The 26,112-nt window shown below is 40.4% G+C and overlaps 1 protein-coding gene across 3 annotated transcripts; it reads left to right on the top strand.

Annotated features, from left to right (window-relative positions):
- The first annotated feature begins 3 nt into the window (after positions 1-3).
- Positions 4-25,754, top strand: LOC127357336 (collagen alpha-3(IX) chain). Of its 3 annotated transcripts, XM_051389457.1 has the most exons (38): positions 5-169; positions 3,053-3,138; positions 4,641-4,712; positions 5,869-5,998; positions 8,511-8,907; positions 9,289-9,369; positions 11,500-11,517; positions 12,045-12,134; positions 12,266-12,301; positions 14,669-14,740; positions 14,832-14,876; positions 14,954-14,989; positions 15,102-15,125; positions 15,242-15,295; positions 15,995-16,066; positions 16,694-16,732; positions 16,940-16,996; positions 17,725-17,778; positions 17,965-18,018; positions 18,123-18,176; positions 18,259-18,312; positions 18,430-18,483; positions 18,578-18,631; positions 18,739-18,792; positions 19,471-19,524; positions 20,746-20,790; positions 20,929-20,982; positions 21,080-21,133; positions 21,314-21,367; positions 21,605-21,676; positions 21,771-21,806; positions 21,888-21,932; positions 22,027-22,059; positions 22,163-22,309; positions 22,406-22,460; positions 22,578-22,772; positions 23,280-23,366; positions 24,874-25,754. In XM_051389457.1, exons 1-38 carry the CDS (start codon positions 141-143, stop codon positions 25,074-25,076), a joined length of 2,850 nt encoding a protein of 949 aa, XP_051245417.1. In that variant the 5' UTR covers positions 5-140; the 3' UTR covers positions 25,077-25,754. The 3 variants fall into 3 exon arrangements, with proteins under 3 accessions (XP_051245419.1, XP_051245417.1, XP_051245418.1); XM_051389459.1 differs by lacking the exon at positions 16,694-16,732 and having other exon boundaries at positions 4-169; XM_051389458.1 differs by lacking the exon at positions 11,500-11,517.
- Positions 25,755-26,112: the final 358 nt, after the last annotated feature.

Below are 26,112 nucleotides of genomic sequence, written 5' to 3'. Positions count from 1 at the left end.
CTCCGTCAGTCCTCAACATGCACAGGTAGGACTGACTTCAGGGGGGAATTTCATATCTGTGGCTCCTTCTGCTCCTGCATCTCACCGCTGCGCCTCTTTGTTGAGCCTGTCTTGTCTCCCATCAAGGAGGGGAGTTAAACATGGCCTTCCACAGCTCTGGTTCGAAGAGGTGAGTATCTCACGTCGGATTTCTGCGTCAGCGATCTTTGTCTTTGAGCTTTTTGCATACATTCCATAATAATGAAGACCCATTTCATACTGGGTGTTCACTAGAAATGTGTTTAATCTTCATGTAGAAGAAGGAAACATTTAAATTTTTTCTCTGTGCAGCACTCTTAGTGACTTTGTGCAATAAGATCTTTAGTTTAGCATAGATTAAAGAAGCTGGCCATTTGCCTTTTAATCTGGCCCACACACGCACACTTCCAGCCTATAAACCTCTACTGTGCGTGACATTTTCAACAAAGTAAAAAGGAAAAAAGCGCTTAAGTGATAAACACCAAGCTTCCGGTCTTTAGCCCTTCAGTCTTTCCATTTAATTTGCCGGGACAAAGCCTGAGACTGAATGAACATTTGATTAACGCCTACCACAACATCATCAAGATTTGTTTTGTCCACATGTTTTCTGCCACAGTCAACTTTAACATGACTGAATTGTACAGCTGATTGCTTCACTCTCAACGGTGATCCATTTTGGGGTAATTAAGACAAATGAGAGAGCAGGAGTGTTGGCTCACTTTCAGCATCCTGGGAGAACCTAAGAGACATCACAACATGGGTGGCAGCGAAGGGAAAGTCCTATCGAATGTTGATGAATATCAGGAATTAAAGTAGATGACATGTCATTACCTAATTAACGTAACTGATTGATTTCATGACGGGATATTTACTGGAATATATTTGGGGATTTTCCTTTTGTGTTTGCAAGTATTTTGTTCATCTAAGCACTAAGTATCTCTCCATGTGTGAAACCACAACAGGACCTTTAATCTTGCAGGATGCACATTACACACATTTATACTTACAGTAAAGGTGATATGGGTGCTTGTTTGACAGCATTTCATGTTGTACGGTGGCAAATATACATTTAAGGAGCAGTGCCTGCAGCTTAAAGTCTACTTTGAGACAGCTGTCAACCTTTTAAACCCAGCAATCTTCAGATGGTTTCCATGTTATTATTAACAGTGAATCATGCAAGCCAATAAGCGTATTTCCCAAAATGTCACACAATTCCTAAATAACTACGGGTTTGTAAATTTTAAAGGTTCAACAGTAGTTTCCTTCTTGTCACATTTCATCAGTGACGTGCCGTTGCACCAGTCTAGACTGTAGATGGATCGGCATGGAAGGCAGACAGCCAATCCCACTGGGGCTCCGAAGATGCTCCTTTAACGCGAAGGGCATTGTGTAAGAGCCCTACGCCTTCTCTGAAGAGACCTTGCTGACTTAGCCATTAGTTATTTCTCTGACACTGCACTCACACACACATGCACTCATACTCCTCAAGCAAACACGCACATTTGCAAAAGAGTTCACACACTGAAGGTGGGTTATGGCCTCAGTAACACCACCTCTACCTCATTCATTTCTCAGATTGACGAGCTGCAACCTTTGCCTTTTGGAAAAGAGTCCTCACTATCACTATCACTCATGTTGATGGTGGATTTGGAATTGCTGTGGAAAGCTGTCACAACACACATAAAAGAAGCTATAGGAGCAGAGTGTGCTAACGTTTGTGAAAGTGTGGACAAAATGTACCACTGCTTAGACACTTGTACTGCTGTGTAAGATCACCTTGGAAATGCTGAATGGCTATTACTCATTTATCATCCACCTTTAAAGGTCCAGTATATAATGTTTAGGAGGATCTATTGGCAGAAATGAAATATAATATTCATAAGTATGTTTTCATTAGTGTATAATCACCTGAATACAGGAATCTTTGTGTTTTTGTTACCTTAGAATGAGCCATTTTGCCTTGCCTTGAATGCAATTCAGGCAACATTTTAAAACTTTTACTGGCACAATACAACTACAGCAACTTGTGTTCATTTACAAAAACTTGACTTAAAGGTGCCAGCTGATAGAGCTGAGTTGTTCATTATCACTTATTTGGGTCCTCTTGAAATTATAGCTCCGTTGTTGGTCTCCACCAAGTCCTACGGGAAATGTCTGGCTCTTTAGCTGTTAAATGCTCCACTAGATTCACCAGCTAGCCTCTAACTGTGTCTGTCTGCTGTTTGGTGCTGAGCAGGTTCTGTACAGTGGCTTCAATTAGAGCTTTATCGCTGGAAACAGGTGTCTGCTGTGGCTGGAAACGAGGTTGATGAGGGTGAAGTTGCAGGTTGTAAAGCCCAAACAATGACCTAAAAGAGGCTAACAAAGCTCAAAAGACTAATGTGTAGGATTTAGAAGCATTTGCGATGTAGTTGCAACTCCCTTGGTCACCATCTGTTACCAAGCACGAAGGAGACACTATGGTGGCCTCAAAATAACAAAGAAACACTATATTGAAACACCTATTGAGAGCCAGTGTTTGGTTTGTCCCTTCTGGGCTTTTGTAGAGACATGGCGGTTCAACATAGTGGACTCCATGGAAGGCGACCCGTGGCATTTGTAGATATAAATGACTCATTCTAAGGTGACAAAAACATAACAATTCCTATATTCAGGTGAATATACACTGATGTAAACATAATTATATTATATCATGTTCCATTTCTGCCAATAGATATGAATCTGGTAGGGCATGTGGCATCTGTACTGAAAAATGTATTTGTCAAGCAACCGTTCCACCTCTACGTGATATCATGACTCACTAAGCATTTACTCTCATATTCCACTTACAGTAATCTTTTTATCTTCACTGGATGAATCTGAAGGAAAGGCGTAAACTTTTTATTTTCATTTTGTGTTCAGGATGAGCACAGAGGACAACGGCAAAGCGCTCCATGTCATCCCTGTGGTGTTTTATTGATTCAGACTCAAAGAAACTGTCAAAGAGAATTAGATGCATGAGTGAATGCTGATTTTCTCCATCATTCCTCACCAGAAAGCAACCGTGGCGTCTGTCGATGTCAGCGTGTTCCCCTGTCTGCATGGCTCTGCTGTCCCTCCTCCTCGCTCCAGCACTTGGACGTAAGTCACCCACAGTGCAATGCTCAATCATTGACACATCACAAAATCAGTGTACCGTATATTGCATGAACGTCACCATTATTGTGAAACAGTTTGTTCTGTAAACACAGACAAAGAGGACTCAGGTTGATGTTGACTGTTGCTAGGTCATTCTCTTTATCAGAACTCACAAAGCAAAGGCCAGAAATAGCAGACACAAAGAGCTGGTCTGTGTCGTAGGATTAAATCAGATTAAATGTCCCTTCTGATAATCACAACAAGCCCATTCTCTGCTGTTGTCTGGGGACACAGTAACACTAACATGGACGTCCAGTGAGTGCCAGATACAGTAGGTGTACTGCTTTGTTTAAATTTGTCTCATTGTCACAGCGCACACATGCAAGTGCATGTGACATCGTAATTGTGGTTCATCGCCCGCTCATTGCACTAATGACTGGCTTTCTGAGCGTAATGCAGCGGCAAGCAGTAACTTTAACAACTTGAGGCCCACATGCAAAGTCAGATAAGTGTTTAGTGGTGGTAAATATGGGATTATAAATACCGTCTCACCACTTTATCTCATTTCTCAGCGGTTATGTGGGATCTGGGAACGGCTTCCAGATGTGTTGTGTTCAAGCTGCTCACTGTAAATGAGCTGACTCAGGTTATTGACTGAGAAGGCCCTCTGGCTATCACCATCTTTGTTTCATGGAGGTTTCTGAGAGGTTTTTCCCCTTCGTAACAGCAGTGTAGCTGTTCAGGGGTAGCGCCCTCTTCTGACACATGCCAGGAATAGATTTTCCAGTATATGAAATACTCAAATGACGATCCATCCAATTTGTGTACCAAATGTGTACTAAACATCTGTCATTATGATTCTGAGTATAAGCTTTTCTGAATTCACATCTGTTTATTATTGGCAATGAAAAAGGCCAGGCTTTTATTTTGTAGATTAACGAAACAAAAACCCCAACACAAAAGTATAGATTTAAAAAAAAAAACAGTAATGATGAAAGCTGAAATCAAATGGCAGTGTGATGTATTGCAGGTTGCAGTTTCCACCAAAGGAGACTTCCATCTTGATAAATCATACACATAAATAAAAAGGAAATTGGTTCACCTGCCATATTGACCTTCGCCAATAAAATGTTACTGATGACATATGGCTTTGGCCGCAGTCATGCAACACTAGCTGCCGTATTTATCAACATTATGTTTCCATCTCTGATGACATATTTGGATCACGAGGGGGAGTCTGAGCCGTCTGCATTATAAATCTCAAATACCATGTTGATTAGTCTGTGTTCATGCTTTGGAATGTGTCAATACATGAAACACTATATGTGTAGTTGTAAGAGAAACTTGCATTAAAAATGCACCACTCTGACATTAAAGACCTTGCTTTATCCATGTATCTGTCTGCTGGAATACGCCAACTGAATTCAACTGGTAATATATTGCATTTTCAACAAAGAACAGGTGTAACAAGATTATTGCTTTTTTTCTCCTTTTCATCCTATCAGAACTAGACCTCAACCGGTTGGATGGCGATAGCGTCTGCCCACCAATGAGAGGTGGACAAGATGACCTTCCAGGTAATGACCTACAGTTGGGCTGTAGTCAAACAAAAGTTAGAGCAGCAGTTGAAGCTGTTGTAAAACCAGAAGCCTAAGCCCCGAAAATCCCTAAAAGAGAAAATAGACTAACCAGAGGAAGGTGGTGAGTTTAATTAGTTGAACAGGGTGGGCTGCCTAATGCCTCAAGACACCTCTAGATTTCAAATGAGGCAAATAAAATGTTCCACTTGAGCTATACAGAATTTTAGTTGGAACAATTCGAACTCAGCAAGATTGTAATTGCTCACCTCTGCCCTGTTCACGCACATCTGCACTCATTCTGCTCTGTGGGTTGAAGTCATTGTTAAATAGAGAAGTAGTTTATTTCACATGGGATTCACTGTTTCCTGTTTTGTTTCCTCATTTCTCATCTTAAACTTTATCATACATTCATGATAACTGTGAGATAATGACACTATTTATCATGACAAAATGCTGCAGTACTGAAATACAACTATCTGATGAATTACTGTGAAATTATACACAGACCTTCATGGTCCACACAGGACGAATGCTGATGTCTTTGGAAATCCTCTGGCTTTTCTTCTAGCGCCACCATTCGGTTGAGATTTGTGGTGTTGGGTCCCCTCAGGATAAACTGCAATCATTTTGGTGAATTCCTGACTTTTTATGTAGCGCCACCAAGGGGTCAAAAATCCAATTTGTGCAATACTTTGGTTTAAGGTTAAGACTAATTAGCCCGCCTGAAAAACTAATGGCATTCCTATCAGCTTGAGCTGTACTTTTTGTTTCTTGCTAATTCGCAAATGCTAAACTAAACCTACTATAAACATTAGCATGTTAGCATTGTCCTTGTGAGCATGTTAGCATGCTAGTGTTACCATGTTACCATAGCTCATTTGTTTTATCAAGATTACAAAACACTATACGATCTCCATGAAACAAGCTCCTTATTGTATGTTGTATCATAGTAGTACCTTTCCATGACCTGAAAATGAATTATTCTTAAAGATAAAAACATAAAGCTCCTGTGGCGTTTGGCCCTGTAAATGTAGTAGCATTTTGTTATTGTATTATAACACTAAGGATGACTCCTGCTGCACAAATACTGTAGATGATGATCATTATTATATACATACGTGATCATGTACCCCATGTATGTTATCCTTCATAGGTTTTGATCTGATCACCCAGTTCCAGCTGGATGTGATCCCTCTGAAAGGTGTGAGGAAGGTGGACGGCTCCACTCCCCTCCAGGTGGCCTACCGCCTCGACAGGGAGGCCAACTTCCAAATTCCAACCATGTAAGTACAGTAAAGAGGGTTTAAAAGAAAACAGATAAAAAGACACACAAATCTTGAGAGGCAGCAGTGGTCTCCTGATGCAGGTGTTGCATTATTATAGGTCCGGCACAGATGTTGCGTGGCGAGCAGCATATAATTGGTAAAGAAAAACATGTCTGAACATATTTGGCATCTCTTAGACACAAAGGCAGAGTAGAGGTATTTTTTTGTACGTGTGGGTGTGGGATTGGAAAAGCACCTTTTTTTTTTGGGACTTAACTAAAAGCCCTTCGTATCTCCAGGAAATCTACAGTAAAGAGACATATTTCACCATGCCTTTGGTAATGATTTATCTTCTGTTGTTTGTAGTCCTTTTAGACTGAAAGAAGACAGTACTGAATTCCTGCTAAGATTTAAGTTTGTAATTAAATTAAGGTTAGTTGTTGCAACATGGCTAGATTAACCTGCTCAGGGACCCTTGGGCAAAAATAGGCCTTGAGTCCCGAGTGAGACACCCCATGCCCTTTGAAGATAAGGCAATATTTCAGTTTATCAAATAATCCAGTAGTCTAAACAGAAAATCGACAGCAATTTTTATATTTTACTTTGCTAAAGTTTGGCGACTGGCAAGAATCTGATTTTCTTTTTACTTATTCAAAATCAAAGCAGTGAAGCCCAAGACTTGATATCCCGAGTAGCAGTCATTTTTTTTAACAATACTGAATCCTACATTTCCCATAATGCAACCCAATGCTCATCTTTCAAATTCCACACCTCCAGATGAACAAAGGATGGATTTGTAATCTCAAAACCAAGCTCAGAAAACCCTGGTGACATCATTATGACATCACTAGAGTTACTTTCTCTGACTTGACAAAAGTCCGGAGTCATACAGCTGATAGCCGCAAGGAGGAGGTTGGGGTGGGTGGTGTGTGTGTCCAAGGCGCAGGACTGTCACACCGGGGTCCGGGGCTCGTGTCCACACATCTACTACTGTTATTATTGCAAGATTGCCTATTTTGGAGGAAAACAAATGAAATACGTTGTCAGTGAACATTTTACTGATACGTTCAGTATCAACATTTTTAACACATGCCAGGTACATTAATTAACAACAATTTATAGAAAACGTAATTTGCTCTGCATTACATTTCCCTCTAAACGTACTTGCTGCTGCAATTTGAAAACGTCACACTGGATTATGGGAAAAGGTTACAGGCATTTTTTGACATGTCCTATGCTAAATTGATTAATTAAGCAACAGGTTGATTGATAATGAAAACAATTATATATTACACCCCTAATGTACCTACTAAAGGGCCATGAGCTTTTGTTTATATTATTATTATTAAAGGTGAACTGCAACTATTTTGTATTGTGCTTCCATAAAGATGGAGGACATGCAAAAGATTTACAAAAGAATGTTTTAAATCGTATGAGTAGATCTACTCATATACATCTTAGTAGCCCTGTGAGTTTCACGGCCCTTTAAGGTCCTCAGTCCTGGGGTAGCTTTTCCCACCCCTGCATAGTAATTGCAAAATAGAGCTATTTTGCACTTTATTTAACACAAGTGAAAGGCATGCTGTTGACAACATCATTTCAAAAAGCTGGTTTCGGTGTGCAGGTTAGTGCTTTACCACTTTACATAACTAAAGACGTCTCCCGGTGTCTCCCAATGTGCCTGCTCCAGTCTGTTTGGGCTAATCTCTTCCTGCAGGCCAGCTTTCCTGAGAAGCTGTTATGTAACTCGCTGGCACCCAGTATCTACACCACTCGGCCCTGTCACACTGAATGTAAATACATGTTTATTTCCTCCGCAGGTCCAGTGGCACAGACTGTGCTTTGAAGTCCGTCCCTGCCAGCAAGCATTATGCCTCCTTTTTTTTTTACTGCAGGGTGAAAGCAGCACATACTTGAGACTTTTTCACCTCAGGCAAAAAGCTAGAGCTTGGTCTTCGTTTGTTTTACTGGTTTACAGGAAATTCTTTTTTTATTGGCTCACCTTGATCGTTTACAAGATGGTAAAAGTCTGGCTGCAGCGCCTATCTATTAATGCACCGCCTAGTGAGAATCTGGCTTGTTAAAAAACACAGAAAGCACCAGAATGTAGATGCTAACCAGGACTGTATTGTTGTAACTGAAGCAGTGATTTATGCACTGAGGCAGCCTCTTTCAAAGTATCTACTGTGTGATATTATAGCATGCCTTAAAACCTTTCTTTCTTTGAAGGGTTTAGCTTAAATTATTTGTATTGACTCTTAAAGACAGTGATGCTGAGGCATTTAAGTTATTTTTATCCACACCTTGCGCTTGATTTGATGACAGTTTTGCTGAGGGGTTGTTGAATTAACTTTGACATAAAAGATATTTTGAGAATCATAACCTGGCTGCCTGAGAGATGTCTTTGAGCTTTTCCTGACTTTTTTTGACTGTCATTCAATAAAAGAATCTCCTTTGAGTTTGACAAAATGGAACATTGTACCCTGATACCTCAGCTGATTCGAACCCCTGTGCTTAACGTCCCTCTCAGGCTGAACTTTCCTCGTGGCTTCCCTGACGAGTACTCCTTCATGGTGACCTTCCGAATGATCAAGAGCACGGTGAACAAGGTGTGGAACGTCTGGCAGATTGTTGACGAAGACGGCAATAAACAAGCCGGACTGAGGCTGAATGGTGACCAGCAGGCCCTGGAGTACTTCCTGATGGGCGCCGACGGCAACCTGCAGACCGTCATCTTCCCCGGCCTCTCTGTGCTCTTCAACACCAAGTGGCACAAGGTGATGATTGGCGTGGAGCGCGACCAGGTCACTCTGTATGTGGACTGCCAGCCTGTGGATCAGAAACCCATCAAGGGCAAAGGCCCCATCAACACAGAGGGAGACACTCTTATTGGCAGGCTGGATGCCGATCCCTACACCTCCGTAGTGGTAAGCGAGGATGGAGAATTGCCTGCTGCATTTAATCATGCTCACTGACTCTCCTTACAAGCCCTATCAGTGAAATGGTGCTTTCTGTGAACAAACACGTCCGGTTTTATATGTGTGCTGAGCTCTGCTATAATTCTAAAGTGCTGCTGTCACAGCAAAGCTGCACAGCTGGGTTCCTGTGGGAAAAAAGGAAAACTTAATCCCTGCAGAAATTAGCATTGGTGGAAAATCAAGCTCAACCACCCATTGAGGGTCGATTCATTCAAAACTACAAAGAATTTACTGCACCATAACGAAGCACTTTAAGATTCTTTGCCAATGTAACATATGAAAATGAATGCATGGTATTATATTTGCAGTAACATTGACATCTCTTTTCAGTTTGAGCTTCAGTGGATGTTGATTCATTGTGACCCAAAGAGAGCCCAGAGAGAGAGCTGCAATGAGCTGCCTGCCACCGAGGTACAGTAACAAGGACTCGGATCTGCTCAGCATCTGCTGTGGTTTGTGGTTTTATTCAGGTTGATAGGGCTTCCAGCATGCTGAAGGAAAACAGGGCAGAAATGCTGAGATAGAGTTGCAGAAGTGTAACAAATACTTTGCCAAGCAGTTTCCTTTAGTACACAGAGGTTACAGCTCACCCAGAACAATTTGCAAGTTGGACAATTACATTTTTTAAAATGATCAAACAGCAGATTGGAGTTGTAGTTCTACAAACATTTCTTGGAGGCAGACGTGTTAAGGACCGGGCAGACATGATCTCATTGGCTTGTTAGCTAACTGGCAAACTTAAATAACAAAGAGGAAGTGTGATCAAATTAAAAGTGTGAGATGAGAGAACAAGCCTGCATAGTGTGCATGGTGCCAGATTTTTGTTGTTACCATTTAATTGCAATTCAGGACAGAATACGGTATGCGCCACTTGAATCACAATAGTAGGCAGCTTCTGCAACATAGAAACAAGTATGTGTAGCCCTAAACTGAATAGTTCCTGCACGCACAAAAAATGACATAATATGAATTAAAAGTCTCAGTAATAGGTAGATATAATGTAGTATATTGGACTTTTTGTGATTTAACAGGTTACGAATGTTGCCCTACCTGAAGTAAGTTTCCTAGTACAGGCACACTACCTGCTGCTACTTGATTATCAGCTGACAGGAATGCAATGTAACACCTGCCGCCTGCTGTTAAAGATAAAGCGGTTCCTAGCTCCAAGCTGGCAACACCAGAGTGCACTACTACCTGACATTTAGAAGGTCAGTTAATACAAGATATACCTTACCATGAACGATTTTAGCTAAAAACAGCAATAGGGTTCATAAATTAGCTTCATTTTTTCTTTTTTGAATTTTTCTCATGGATCTTCAGCTTCAGCATTAAAGTTAGTGGTCATTCTTGTTCTAACAGATAGTGAGGCAAATTTGAACCGTGCCTCATTCGCTCTGTACATTTATAAAGTAGATTCATAATACCCCAGCTAAATGCAAATTATATATACATACAGTCAACAGGTAAGCTAACGTATTGATAATTTCATCATTAAACAGTTTTGCTGGCTGAGCCAACAGGCTGACAGTTCTCATAAAATTACTACTTTATTCTCGCAATATTATGACTTTATTCTCGTAATATTACGACTTTTTTCTCGTAATGTTACGACTTTATTCTCGTAGACCTAATATTATGACTTTATTCTCGTAATATTATGACTTCATTTTTCGTAATTTCCCCCCAAAAAATAGTTTTTTCTTTTAGTCTAGCCCTAATACTCCGTCCGGACAGCTAAGCCGTGCTTGCAATTGAGTTGGCCGGGTGTATGGGCTGGACCTCGATACTGCGGCGCCAACCCTGATCGCTACTGCGCAGACTCTGGCTCCCAATATCCTTGTCCTATTTTTTACCCTCAAATGACCAATTCTGCAACCATACAACCATCTTGTTGTAGATGAAGTCATAAACATGGGAATAGTTGGGCATGAGGGTGCTTAGAGATCATTCAACGGCAAAACCTAATTGGAAATTAGTGAGAAAGCTTTTAATGGTGGCAAGATTGATTTGAATTTTTATATAGGACCACAAATGCAGCATGAGGCAACTAGCAGGCCTAGATATTTGGATTTTCAAGACAGTGTTATTCTGAGATGAAAACACACACATTGTGCAAGGCTGTGTAAGCCTTTATGCATTTATGATTCAACATTATCTTTTATTCCGGTGTGGCTTTAGCACAATTGACAAGATTTCTGCCTCAAAGAAACACTGGTAGCCTGTGATGCCACTCTGCTGTCTCACATCATCATCATATTCAATCACTTGTAGAAGCACAAGATGCAAATATTCCTACCCACTCTAGATATATTTCCTGGCCTGGTGCGCTCTATTAGATTTCAGGCTAACATTCCTGCATCCAGCTGTGAGGTGGTTCTGTACATTGGGAGTGTTGGTAGTATGGGCTGTATATTCAAACGACAGCATGATATACTCACTACTAAGATTATGAACAGGTGCGCTTCTGCTGACACTTTTGGTGAGGGTGGTGTGACTACTTTCACTAACTCTCTCTTTATCTGATTTCTCTTGCTTCTTCAGATGTATGCCAATGCTGAGGTATTTATTTATCTACTCTACTTCCTTTTTGCTTTGTGATTTTAAGCCAATAATCTACTTCAGTGCTTCGGTTGCCTAATTGCCTCATTGCTTTGTTCTAAATCTAATTCATGGTGGTGGTTTTATTTGTTGGCTTTTTTAGGGTTGTGTAGATAGACCATTCATACACGTGACAGACTGTATATCAATTTGGGACAGCGATATATAGAATTATACCCTAAATGTCTCTAATTACAAACACATCTGCAGGCTATAAAAACACATGTACTTTGAGAATGTTACAATGATATAAAGGTACCATTTAAATTAATTTGACCTCCTTAGTCCAAGCAATGTTCTGTTTTTACTGCTAAATGGATAATGTATCAAATAACATTTGGTATAACATTTCACTGTTCTGGTTAAATGATTTGATGAGTCCAATCCTTGAAGGTGTAAGTCTCATAATTTCTTTCTTTAAAAGCTATATTCATAGTTTTTATTCAGTTATTTCACTGTCATTTGCTGACTGTTGTCTCCACTCTCAGCCTGACAAATCAGTCCAAGGCCCCCCTGGAGCCCCTGGCCCAGAGGGCCCCAGAGGGCCTGCAGGAGAGAACGGCAGAGATGGAAGAGATGTAAGTATTTCCTCCTTGATAAAAGCCATTCTTTCTACAAAACGCTACAGTCCGTTCGATTAACGCAGAGCAAGTATGCCTCTATGTATATCTCTGCTTTCTTTAACTATCTTGTTTATTTGTCCCTCCAGGGTCTTCCAGGTTCTCCTGGCAGTCCAGGAGTTCCTGTAAGTATGAAATGTTAAATTATGTGCTGACAAAATACTTTGCAGGTTTTGGATCCATTCTCCCTCTTTTTGTGCATTTATTTGTATGACGTGATTCTTCAGGGAAATCATTCACTTTACTTCTGTGTTCAAACATTCACAGGATTTCAAAATGTATTTGTCCAAGACAGTTTGACTCGTCATTACATATTATTTTTTATTCTAAGGATGACAATTTTTTATAGGTCAACTCAGAAATGTTTACTCTGGAAATTCCAATTTGATTTTGGAAAAGTTAAAAAGAAATGGTCTAAAGCACTCAGTGATATTTGATATTCATATATTTGAAGATAATTTAAACAAACCAACCTACATTTTACACATTGTAGACACAGAAGAATTCTATATGTTACACATATTTTTTCTTTATTTCATCCATTACTGATGGTAACTTGCCAGAGTGATACAACCCAGTGGCCTATCCGAGCCCCAAGCTTTGTGCAAGAAAATGGCCTGACCCTGAGCCAAACCCGACCTGAACCTGGCAGGTCCAGAGTATCAGGTTTTGCCTGGGCTGGGTTTGGTCCATTTTGATGCATAAAGTTAAAAATGTTCAAAATTGTAGAAAGCCAACATTACACAGTTTCAGTTTTGAACATTAACATCCTAAAAGTTTGTCAAAATTTGAGGCTGGTTTAGACTTTTTTAGGCCTTTTTTTCTTCATACTTCAAACTAAGAACCAGCCATCCATTTTCCTCTGCTCATCTGGGGTCTGCTCACTGAGCTTGATACAAAGATTGCCCCATATCATTTTGTGTGATGTGCAAATGAGTTTCCCATCAAAGCACTGCAGGAGCACAGACACACCGGACTGACCAGCAAGGAGCTGAACTTTTCAGAAAGCTTTATAGTGATTTGGTGACAAAGAAACGGTGATGCAGTGGTGGGTTGGCTATAGAGTGCAGTCCTAACTCCCTGTGGATACATTCATAGAGAAGAAGAACATTGAAGTACTGTATTTCTGTTTTAGTTAGAGAATGTTGGCTAACAGGCAAGCTGTAGGGATGTGACGATATTCAATTTGAATGCGTATTGCAATAAAAAACACTCTATTATCGAGATAATGAATGTCCTTACACAAGTGACTTGAAAAAGCTGTCTAGCTTGCTAGAATGCAATCCTATATTGATTTTCTGATTTATTTTGAATTGCGAGTGGCCGCCATCTTTCTAGTCATTCTCCTAGGCCTGTCTGAAAGTCAGCATGTCGGTTAGCTTAACCAGCTAACCAAACAATAAACCTTAGCATGAATGTTTTTTAGCTAGTAACAGCAAAAGGGTTCATAAATTAGCTAAAGATTTTCTTACCTTTTGCATTTTTCACTGGGTTTCTGTTGTTTAGCCAGAAGAAACTTCAACATTAAAGTGAATGGTCAGAAATGGCATTCTTAAGGCGAGTTTCAAACAGAAAGTAAGGCAAGTTTTTTCACTCTTGCAATCCAGCCAATACACCAACTATACAGATGTTAGCTGTAAGCTAGCTATAAATGGATGTATCAACCCTGTGAGTAAGGTTGTGTTTATAATATTTACCTCCAGGATACCAAAATCCCAAGGCTGTCACTGTGGCTTACCCATTGTATCCCCCACAAAAACAGGTTCAACTGTGTGGCGATACTATAGATTCCAAACTGAAAAACGACATTGAGATCAGGGCTCAACATGTGATGCAATTAAAATATGTGTTTCTTAACAAATGGCCAGCATAAATGTGACATGAAATTTTCATATCGTCACATGCCTAAGGTACAGTACTGTCCAGCCACGAGAGGTGACGGTTTCAAGCCATTTGTTTGCTGCTAGTGGGTCTTCACCTTCTGCAAAGGTAGCCCAGACATCCCACTCCCCATCTATTGCCAAACAATTGGCAACATGTTGAGGGAATCTAACTTTCAAAGTTTCAGGACTACAGATTGTTATTTTTCACGCGTCTTCAATTGAAAAGACATAGAAGTCAATGCAGAGAACGTCTGGCTAAATTTGCCTCCAGGACGATCAATGTAATGTACTGTATAATGAATTTTACCGCACTGGAACTGATGCACAACAGGCCTGAAACTTTTAGCCGTTGTTACTGATTGAGCCTGAGGGATAATGTTTACTGCTGCCTCTGCCATTTATCTTTGCTCTTTTCCTGTCCAATCCATTTGTTATCTGCTTAGCCTTGCACAAGCTTGGGTTTGTCGTTGATCTAAGAAACAACGAGAGCAGGCTCGCCTTCCATTGATTAAATGTTGACTGTCACTGCCTCTGTGTATCTTAGCAACCGTGCAGAGAGATGCGGGAAGAAGATAAAGCTGTTTTATTCCTGTTGTGTCTGTTTCCTAGGGCAGCAAAGGGGAGAAGGGGGAGGTCGGTCTTCCTGGACAGAGAGGCCTGCCCGGCCTTCAAGGAACTGGAGTAGGAGCCATCACTTCATCCACTGACACGCACTCTTTATAATATCTGCCAGTACTGTCTGTGTTTGATTGTGTGCTACTGTTGTCTGCAGGGTTCTTCTGGCCCAATGGGTCCCAGAGGGCCTGTAGGGGAGAGAGTAAGTAACCATTTAGATCACTTTGAAATCATTCAGAATTATGACAATGTTACTGATTACTACTTCCCTAATTTCAGGGACTTCCGGGCTTTCCTGGACCTGCAGGTCCTCCTGTAAGTGGAAAAATCTCTTACTAAAGCAACATGCATGGAAATTAAACTGTATGTGGCTATAAAGAAACAAACTTTAAATTAACCCAAATGTAATGTATCTCCTGATTCACAGGGCCCAGCAAGTGAAGGACCAGCTGTATGTGTTTGCTACATCTTCTTCTTCTTTTATTGTGAAACATTGTTGAAATGCTCATACATGGCTTACCAGTGAACTTGCTGCTGTGTTAACTGCTGTGTGTCCGTGTCTGACAGGGACCACCAGGGAAACCAGGAATTCCGGGAGATGAAGGAAACATCGGACCTGAGGTCAGAGAGTGTGACAAATAAAGATTGTTTATTTAAATAGATGTTTATATGCACCAATATGAAAATAGTCAGTGGTGAAAAGTAACTATTTACTCAAGTATTGTACTTACTGTTGTTCTTGCACTTGTGAGTATTTCCATTTTATCCTACTTCTACTCAACTACATTTGAGAGGGAAATATAGATAATATACAATAAGCTTATTAAAGAAGAGTTTCTATTTGGGGATTATTGTCATGCTTCAGATGAGTTGTTAGTTCCACTGAACAGTGACATCCTCTCTGAACGCTCATTTGAATGTTCAAAGAGGTCAGATTATTCAATATGTAACAAAAAGCAAGGATTAAAGAAACGTCCACAAAAGCGGTCCGCGCTGCTCTCATGAATCATCTCACAACCCCTCAGATTTATCTCTGGTAAAGACACCTTCATTTTACTGATAATACTGCAGTACTTTTACTTTCACTATTGATACTACTTACTTGTAATGGAATATTTTTACATTCTTGTATTGCTACTTGTACAAAAAGACCTTAGTACTTCTTCCATCACTGACAATAATTGTAAACATAGTGACGAGTTAGAACATTTATTTAAGCTCTAAATATGATTTTACAGTGTCATAAAACTGTTTGCTATCTTGAAAATGTTGTTCTTTATCGTATATCAAATGTTATAATACTATTTCTTATACCTGCAGGGTCCACCTGGACCCAGAGGGGGACCTGGCATCGCAGGGCTTCCGGGCCCTCCTGGTCCACCAGGGCCTGTGGTAAGAACCAGAACTAACCCATGTTCTGTTGACATCTACTAATGTATTGTTAGTTTTTCATACATATTGTATTTATTTTTATTTCTTCTTCTTTTATTAGTTTTTATTTGGGCATTTTAAATCTTCCATATTTGAGAGCCTATATGCAGTTACCAATATTTCGAATATGATGTCGATATTACTCACTTTTCATGCCAAAAATTACAAGTATAGTGTCTTATCTCTTATTATTATTAAAAAGGCTCTGAAACAGAGTTTCGTTGGAATGCTGAATTCCTCCATATATCCTACGAGACCTAGAACATGTAGGCCTGGTTAAATATAAAATACTACAGTATACAACTGATTGTATCTGCATGCATTTTAATTAAAGCTCAATATCAGACAGATGTTGTATATTGATCTGCTGAACAGGTGTAACCCTAGTAGCCATACAAATTTGTCATCTCTATCTAGACATACATTTCTCTTTGAGCTCAGATTTTCATGTGAAATGACAAGTGTATGACGATGTTGCATGCGACAGTCTCTTTTCACATTACCTCTGCGGGGATTTCTGCTGTGGTGGATTTATGTGGACATCTAAACCCCCACGGCTGTTTTAGATGTCACTCTGCTGTGTTTTAGGGACCGCCTGGTGCCAGCAATGAGGGAAGTGGGGAAGCTGTGAGTGTTTTACTGTCTTAAACACTGCCAAATGTTTCCTGGATGCATGGCAATTGGATTGGTGACAGGGAATTTCTGATCAAATGAAGTCATTGAAGTTAAGAGGCTCTGCAGCAGCCGTGCTTCTGGACTATTTGACTGTGTGTTTTGTCTCTCCCATCTCTCATTTCCATCCCGTCTGCCTGTCTGTTTATGTTTGTCTGTTAGTGTCCTGCTGCCTGCCCTGCTGGACCACAGGGATTGGCTGGGCTACCAGGGATGAAGGTGAAGAATGTCAATGTCAACAAAAAATTATATTTTAGATTTAGTTTGATTTGTTGTGGAAAAAGATGTGACATTAGTAGCTATTGTAGTATCCGACATGTAAAGTATAATGCCTTATGAGGTGTCCGTTATTAGGAATTATTGGACGACATGGAGGCCAGAACCGTGCAATGGTTGCCGTTGCAGAGTCCATTAATTCCTGAAATAGACTGAAATCTCTCCACAATTGTATGGATTGTCATGAAATCTTGTGCAGTCAACATCATGTTAAACATACTATAAGGACTTTTTAAATTGTCAATTTAATACTGATGCCTCTATATGACCTGAAACAAGACCATCAGCAAGAGGATTGGCTGTTTCTATACAGTTATTCTTAATGCCTGCCATCTCAATCTGACGAGAAAAAGATGGAAACACTACCAGCTTTGTCCACAGTGGCAGTCAGAATCAACACAGAATGAAAGTTCCTTGTAGCTGCTTTAATGTTGTCATTGTGAACATGTTTGTACAGACGCGCCACTGTGGCTGTATTAGTTTAGTTATATATTAGAAGTGGAATGGAAAACAACAGCTGCTGTTCGGAGGCAGGAAATAAACATCCACTTAAGCAGGAGGAGAAACTTGGGCATAAATTTAGACCATAGTACAGGAACCTTAAGCTGCGACAGTAATGAGATCAAATCTAATAATGCAAAATTGTTAATACAATTGATTGCTGCCTTCAGGGACACAAAGGTTTGCCTGGGGAGCCTGGAAAAGACGGTGAACCTGGAGAGAAGGTATGTGAGAGAGTTCTTATTATCCTTCCTTTGGTCTCTGCAACAACTGTGTGAATTCCCATTTCCAGTAACAAGTCATATGTAAGTTTGCACATAAATGATATGATTGAATTCTATAAACAGGGTAATATCATTGCCTTACCGCAGAATTTAATTAATTTATCTTTGTTTGTTTTTTTTCTACAGGGAGAAGATGGAGAGCAAGGCCCTCAGGGGCCACCTGGTCGCATGGGAGATGACGTAAGGAAGCCGTTTCCAGTGTATTACCAAAGACATGGTCCAAAGATGTGTCACTATGAGAGGAAAGACATATCTTTTTAAAATGTACTCTTCTGTTATTATAGGGGCAAAGAGGGCCCATTGGATTCCCTGGAACACTGGGAGAAAAAGGAGACAGGGTAAGTTGAACCAAAGTTTTTAAAATAATGAAATAACATTTTCTGGCATGTGATGATGATAAAAACTTCTCTCTGTTCCTAGGGTCCTCCTGGTTTCAATGGCGTCCCAGGACCCACCGGCCCACCTGGAGCTCCTGTAAGCAGTCTTAGATTGATCAGTTTTATGTCCTCCTCTCTTTGGCATTTACTCTCAGAGTTATGGGGCAGGATGTATTTGAAAACGAACTGTGCCTGATTGAATCACTTTCCTCAGGGTGTGGAGGGAATCCGTGGACGTCAGGGTTTGGAGGGGCCCAAGGGTGACGATGTGAGTTCTACACTTCAGTTTCTTTTGGATTCTGGATTATATTGCAAACATTAACAGAAAGACTGTTTTGGTTACTCACTTTGATTTTGATTAGGGAGCTGTGGGAGCTCCAGGAGAGCAGGGTCCTAAAGGGGAAAAAGGAGATGTTGTAAGTATGCTGTTGGGATTAAGGGACTTTCCTGTGACTCATTCATTCTTTAGCACACTATTGTTCAGGGTGTGACTGGGTTATAACTTTGTGGTGTGACATTACAGGGAGAGCCTGGTAAAGACGCCTTGGATGGACTTCCCGGAGTTGATGGAGCCAAGGTGACTTCTGATTTTCAACAGCAAACTGTTTTTGTTCCAGTATTCAATATCGTTACTTAAGAAGGAGATTTCCCCCTAGATTTTTTCACTTTTGAGGGTGTGATACAATGTTTAGACCTTCATGGTACCAGGGCTGTAGTCAACACCACCTTTGTCGAGTCCAAGACCAGGACTTTTTGAGCCTGAGTCAAGACAGAATCCAAAGAGTCCAGAGTTCAAATCAAGACCAAGACAGAAACAAAATACCAATACCAGTTTTCTGAACAAGCTTGCTTCATCAGTGGGGTTCTTTTTAAGGAGGAAAAAATATATAAAATAAATATTTATACTGGTGAATATTGGATATTTGGCGAGACCAATGGCCAAGTCCAAGAGGAATCCAAGTGCAAACAGATCTTTCTTGACAACAAAAGCGCATTTTAGATAGATGGTTCTGATTGATGTGACCGGATGCAGGACGGGTGAAGGTCTGTCTGAATGGGAGGATGGCCAGACGCATCTGCCAGGTTCGAAGTTTGTGATTTTATCTGTCAAAAGTTACAAAGCCTCACACTGATGAACAGAAAAAAAGCTATCCAAAGATCTAATCATGATGCTTTATCTTTTCTATAAGACATATATGCATATGGACTACTGTAATACTTGTTATACTTGTGTGCATAAACCTCTACTCAACAGGGAGAGCCTGGTACTGCTGGAGCTGTTGGTATCAGGGGGATTGTGGGAATTCCAGTAAGTCCAACTTCTTTTTAATTAATTGTGTTTCTATATAAAAAACAAACCATTTACAGTGTCCGTGATATGTTATACTGGTAATTATGGCTTTGCATATATGTAGTATATTGCACAGTGAGTCAAAGCAAGGAATACTAATGGAGGACAAGCTGTTCTCTGAGGCCACAAAGCAGGTCAGATTAATAAAACATTAAAGTCAAACAACCAGCAGGAGGGAAAATCTAAAGCCAAGAGCACATCGACCTTTGCCTGTAAGAGTGTGAGGTGAGAGGCTACAGATATGGCTTGAGTGGTCAAACTGATTCTACAAGGAGAGAAGCTATGCTCTCCTCTCCTGTCTCCTCTTTTATTTCCTGCAGAGAGATTTTGTAGAGTTGTAGAATTGTCAAGGCTTACATAAACTGCACACTAGGAACTTTATAGTGAATCATTTGCAAGCCACCATTGCAAAATGCATTTGTATAGTGTCCACTAATGACATTTAAAAGGAGGTTTGTTAGTGTTTGTTTTTGTTGCCATTTTACCTTTAAAAGTAATGGCCATTAACGATTACACATAAGTTAGCATACTTTTCTGTTTTACCTTTTTAGCCATGCTGCTAACCAAAATGAGGCAATATTTGATTGTTAGTTGGTCCACCACTTTGATCCAGAGTAAAATATCTCAACAATTTTCCAAAGAATTACCATGGAATTTTTTACAGACAGTTGTGGCTCCTCAAAGATGAATCTTAATCACTTTTGGTGACCTGTTAGCATTTAGTATCATATAAAGAGCAAGAGAGGCCAAGTATGGAGTGTTCAAACAAACACAGGACAAAAAGTCAGGGCTGACTTATTTTATGTTAGGTGCGTACATTAACTAACGTAACCTACTTAACTTACGGCAAGAAACGTATGATCTGTTCCTGACCCTAACCAAGTACTTTTGTTGCCTGACCCAAACTGCATCTATTATTGCTAACTTGACCGGGGAATAACAACGAGTTATTATAACACGCCGTAGCGAGGCAACACGTAACAGTGCCATGGTGGACCAGTATACCAGTATTACTTGTTGTTTAAAAGTATTTAAAAATGTATTTAGTTTTGATGCTACTTCATTGACCTTTTTCCTGTTAAAACATCATAAATTCTTTCACCCCACATAAACATCGAAGCGTGTAGCAGCAATGACACATTCATTTTCTTTTTTCATGTGATGTGTGTTTGCGCCTAGGGGCTGCCAGGAAAGCAGGGAGTAGTTGGACCCCCTGGTACAAAGGTAATTGGAATCCTCTCCTATTTAATGAGGCATGTCCACATCGTACATCCAAAATTTTATTGCTGCAGAATAAAATTGAATACTGAACTGATGGAAATAAAAACTTGAAGACTAACACAATTCCTGTTGTGGATTTAGGGCGACACTGGTGCTGAGGGAGCCATCGGGCCAGTCGGACTTCCTGGAAAAACTGTGAGAGTCTCCCGTCAAGCGTCCCGTAACACTCTAATTATATTCATCTGTTTATCTGATAGTCATATAACATCCATACTCATCTGTTTACATGTAGGGTGAGCCTGGAAAAGATGGGGAAGATGGGAAACCAGGAGATAAAGGATCAACCGTGAGTGGACATTTACTTTTCAGTTGTGTGTAGGTCATGTTAATGCTTCAGTTCCTGCTTCTTTTTAAACAGAAATTGGTGTTTAATTAGTGTTTGTTGCAGTTTTTCTAGAGGTTTGAGATACATCAGTATGTGTAAATTAGAGTTGCTGTGTTAAGCGTATCTACAATCCATTTCCAGGGTGAAACAGGAAAACAAGGTCCAGTGGGAGCTGAAGGTCCCCAAGGCATCCAGGTGATACATAACTAATATAAGATTGCAAGCATATACCAATACTTTGATCATTAAATCATAAGATCTCTATTTAACAGTGCACATGCAATACTAGCAAAAGTGCACTACAAAGCAGAACACAATAAAGATGAAGAGAATTTATAGACACAAGATAATCAACATCACTACCAGATTTGGAAAAAAATTCAAAATGTCAAAATGAATACAATAGATGCATATAAAATGTAATATTTCCAGGGTGACAAAGGAGATAAAGGTGACACTGGTGCCAAAGGAATGAAGGGTCATACTGGGTTCAAAGGTGATCAGGTAGACAAATCTTATTTCACCTTTTAAACATCCACACTGATGAGAATCTTTAGGTGAAGTGAAGTTCGTAATGTTTTTTTAATGTGTTGTCTAGGGGCCTATGGGACCAGTGGGACAAAAAGGAAGCCAGGTAATTATAATCTCTGTATTTGCTTCAAATGTTTCAGCGTCAGTACAGTAAACACACTCACCACATTCCTTCTGTGAACAGGGCGACACAGGTCCAGCAGGAGATCTCGGGGTCAAGGGAGACCAGGTATGTGGAGCTACGTTTTGTTTTGCTGAAAAAATGCGACGACCCCTCTGTGAGTGGACTTGGAAGATGTCAACTAATCTTTGTGTGTTTTCAGGGCCCTCCTGGTGTTACTGGAATCAAAGGAGAGGTATTAAAACATTTTGTTTCTGTTGCTTAAGGATCATTTCACATAGAACCTCTGCACAACAAGGAATTAAGAATGGTAAAAATGTGTTCATTTCCACCTTAAGCGTGGAGAGAAGGGCCAGAGAGGAGCTACAGGAGATACTGGCAGACCAGGCCAGCCAGGTCACGAGGGTTTGTCTGGTCCAATGGGAGCTCGAGGACTGGAGGGAGAACCAGGCCTTCCTGGAACACCAGGCCCCAGAGGTCTACCTGTAAGTGTTACCATTGACAGTGTCGAGTATGTAGCCTACTGTACAGTACTGTGGTATTGTAGTTGGACTAATAACTGTTCATTCATTAAACCACAGGGCCCCAAAGTGAATGATGACAAGCTTCGTGAGATGTGCTCAGTGGTTGTTGAAGGTGCTTTGTTTTCTTTAATTTGACCTTATCACATCCATATCTCCTCTATATTAAACCCATGGTCAAACTAATCACATAAACAGTACTTTTAAGCTGATTTGTTCTTTGTCTAACTAGAGCAATTAGCCGAGTTTATGAAAGAGTTTATGAAGAAACCAGCAGCCATTGGTGCTCCTGGTATTCCTGGACCTTCAGGACCTCCGGGCCCCGCTGGACCAGCTGGAGTGGCAGGAGCAGCAGGAACCCCTGGGCCAATGGGTCCCAAAGGCCATCCAGGCTTCTTTGGACTTCCAGGCATACCAGGCAAGAACGGTCAGTAAGACTGGAAACATTCTCCACTACTCAATACTGAACTCCAACAGAACCAGTTTGCAGTTAACCAAAACAGCTGGCTTCAGCAATCTTCAGAAGAGCCTTAAGTGGTTTGCAAATACTGAATGTGTTTCACCAGTGCTGTGATAGATAAGCTGTGCCTTTTGCCTCTCCTTTATTTTCTTGGAAAGCATCCAGAACTAATACAGTGGATTTAGTGGCAAGAAATTAAATGAAGCCTTTACTAAAAACAAGACTGTGGGTCCTGGCAGTAAGCCTTTGTCTTCACACTGGCACAGAACACTGAAAAGAAGTTGCATAGAGCGCTCTGCAGATGGAAGGGATTCACCCATGCATAATATTATACAATCAATGATTCACTAAACAAGGCTGAATCCGAGCGGAGTCATTAAGTTTCCTAATTACATCCCCATAACTGTGAAAACAGTATGCCTCTCTCATCTCAGCATTCATTTGTGTGTCCTCTATGTGCTCTCTGTTCTGCAGGTGATGCTGGTGAAAAGGGAGATAAGGGAGACAAGGGAGAGGACGGTGTAGGAATCAAAGGAAGCCCAGGCGCACCAGGTGCAGCAGGTAAGGCTCAATTCTTGTTATAATTAGAGCACATCACTGCTGAGAGGAAAAGGTCTTTAAAATGTCTGCATTTCTCTTTATTAAAGCTGCAGTTGGTACTCTTTATAAAAAAGTTGTTGATTGTTGAGTATCATTCCCAGGGAGTCAAGGAGGAGCTTGGCTCCTCTTAAGAAGACGTGAGCTTCCCTAAAACCTTTGAGGTGGTCCTCAAAAATATTGACAATTTGCTTTTTTTGCCATGCATTTCTGTTTTTCTATGTCTTCATCATCATGGTTTTTGCATAAACTACTAATAATAGCTACTATTGATGTATGATTGTGCTTGAGGGTGATTCATCACTGTTACAGATACTGTTATTCTTTCCATTACCTTTGCACAATATCATTAACTTCAGATCAGAAAATATACATACAATATACAGAAAATAAACTTTCCTAGTCCCACTCAGTCTGCACACTGAATCGCCATTATTGATTATTCTATTTTGAACAGTTGAAAAAGTGAGCTCTCAGAAAGCCATGCTATAGTTTGCTGTTTGTAGAAACAGCATCCAAGCTTCCAGCCTCTGGGTGGGCGTTTCCAATGACAGTGGTGGACTTACTTTTGAGGTTTTGAGCTATGAGACACGTTGTTAAAGAGGTTCTTCACAGTTTACCTGCAAAGAACTTAAGTCACTGTGTATCACTGAGGTCTAACAAACGTGCTCAATGTTGCGTCACTCACAGCTGGAGCACTGCTAGGGACTGATATGAAACTCTCCCAGTTAAATCATCAGTGCAAAAGATAAACAACTTTGCTTGAAAATATCTGGATCTTTGACAAAAAGTCTTGAAGGCACAAGCCTTGTGTACATAAAAACCTCGAGGTAGAAGTTAATTACTAACAACTCCCAAGGTGCATGTCATCAAGAAACATAAAATCACAGAGCCTAAAATTCTCTTACATGCTCCATAAACGGTGGGTGCAGTCTGCGTCACTTTTGGATGAATTCAGCCCCCATGGCTTTTATTCCCAATTGCAACTCTGATCTCTACCGCTACTAGCTTCCTCGCACGGCAACAGCAGCCGAGGCTCATGCGTATTGTAGTATTTAGAGCCCTCAGCAAAAATGACGGACAAAACTTGAGCTTTCAGAAACACAGCTGAAATAATTAAAATTTGTTGTCAAAACATAAACCTTTTGAAACTTTACATTATCTGAGAGGGCCAGTGTTTCTGTGTAACTTAAGTTACATTGATGATAATGCAGAAGAATACATTTTTAAATGGGAAAGCAAAAGTAAAAGCAGTGGAAAAATATATCCAGGACCATTAGCCATTGGAAATGAATTGATAATATCAACTATTTTTAGTGCACACCCACACAGTTCCACCAATCATTTTACAATATACAGTCAAGTCAAAACTAATATGGAGAATATACACTATATGTATATACTAATACCTTTGCCAAAATTAATTTTATGGACTGTTCGACATTTCATGTGTTTTCTATCTCAACCTCAGGTGCACCAGGAGCTCCTGGTATTGGCAAGGATGGCAAAAATGGAGAACGTGGTGAGCCAGGAAGTCCTGGTTCCCCAGGAGCAGCCGGTCCAAGGGGATCTTCAGGGCCACCTGGGCTTTGTGATCCATCAACCTGTACAGGCAGACTTCCACCTTTCTATATGGTCAGCGGGAAGAAGTCCGCCGGCTACAAAAACCCATGAGACATCACAGCTCATTGACACACTCCAGTTCTTATCCTGCGGTGACCACGTTTAAGGGCTTTCCAGAAGTCCAGGGCGTGGTGATCTTTGGGAGTCTTCAAATGTCTCCATCTGAACCACGGATCTAAGAGACGCAAAGGGAAACAGAGACAAGGCACAATTGTAGAATACTGTATAGATGTTTTAACTTGTATGTGATTTTAGTGAGAGCTTATCTAATGTTCACAGATAGCTGCTACTGATGCCAAAGCAACTTGTTCCAGCCGACGACAGGCCTGCAGGCCCATGAGTTGTCCCATACAAATGCAGAAAATGCTGACGCCTATTTCCAGGAAAACAAATATGGACAGGGTGTGAAGTAATACAAAGGCATGTACTTTTTCAACCCTAGCTACATGTAAAGTCTACAGCATACCAGGTGCCATATTGACCCACTGATTCTCCGCTGCAGTCATGAGCCACTTAGGAACAGAATTTGGTAAAGTGAAACGTTTTGAGTCCTTGTTTCCAAAACAAAACTACAAAAAAAATTTTGCATTAATATCTTCAGATTTCACTGCACAAGTCAACCCGAGCTGACTTCTCCAACAACGTGCTTTCTCATTTAGGATCATACATGTGTTTTGCCTGATGTTCTTTTTCAAACAATTTAATAAAGTGATATGTTTTGGAAATGTGTGCACTAGTGTATTAAGACTGTTTAATGGAACACAAAATCTATCTTAGAGCTGCTGCATCTTACGTTCTATTAGTATTAAAATTCAAAGATAACAATAAGTCAGATGATTACATAGCACAAATGACCCTTCCTAATTCCCGCCCCTTTTTGCTCTGTGCCCCAATAACAGTTGAGCAATCCTTGGGAAGGATCAGTTTAGAGAATTAAGTAGATTGGTATGCACATGACAAGGTGGTGGATCAATGAAATTCCACTCTACAGTACGATGGTTTTGTATTGAAAACAAGGTCCCCGGGTTGTTATGGATATAATCTAGATTCAGGAGGGCATTTCACTGTTGCCTGGTTACAAAAGAAA

This window comes from Dicentrarchus labrax, unplaced genomic scaffold (assembly GCF_905237075.1).
Source record: "Dicentrarchus labrax unplaced genomic scaffold, dlabrax2021, whole genome shotgun sequence".
NCBI classification, from domain to species: domain Eukaryota; kingdom Metazoa; phylum Chordata; class Actinopteri; family Moronidae; genus Dicentrarchus; species Dicentrarchus labrax.
Note: the sequence above shows the minus strand (reverse complement) of the source record. Positions and strands in the feature narration are given on the sequence as shown.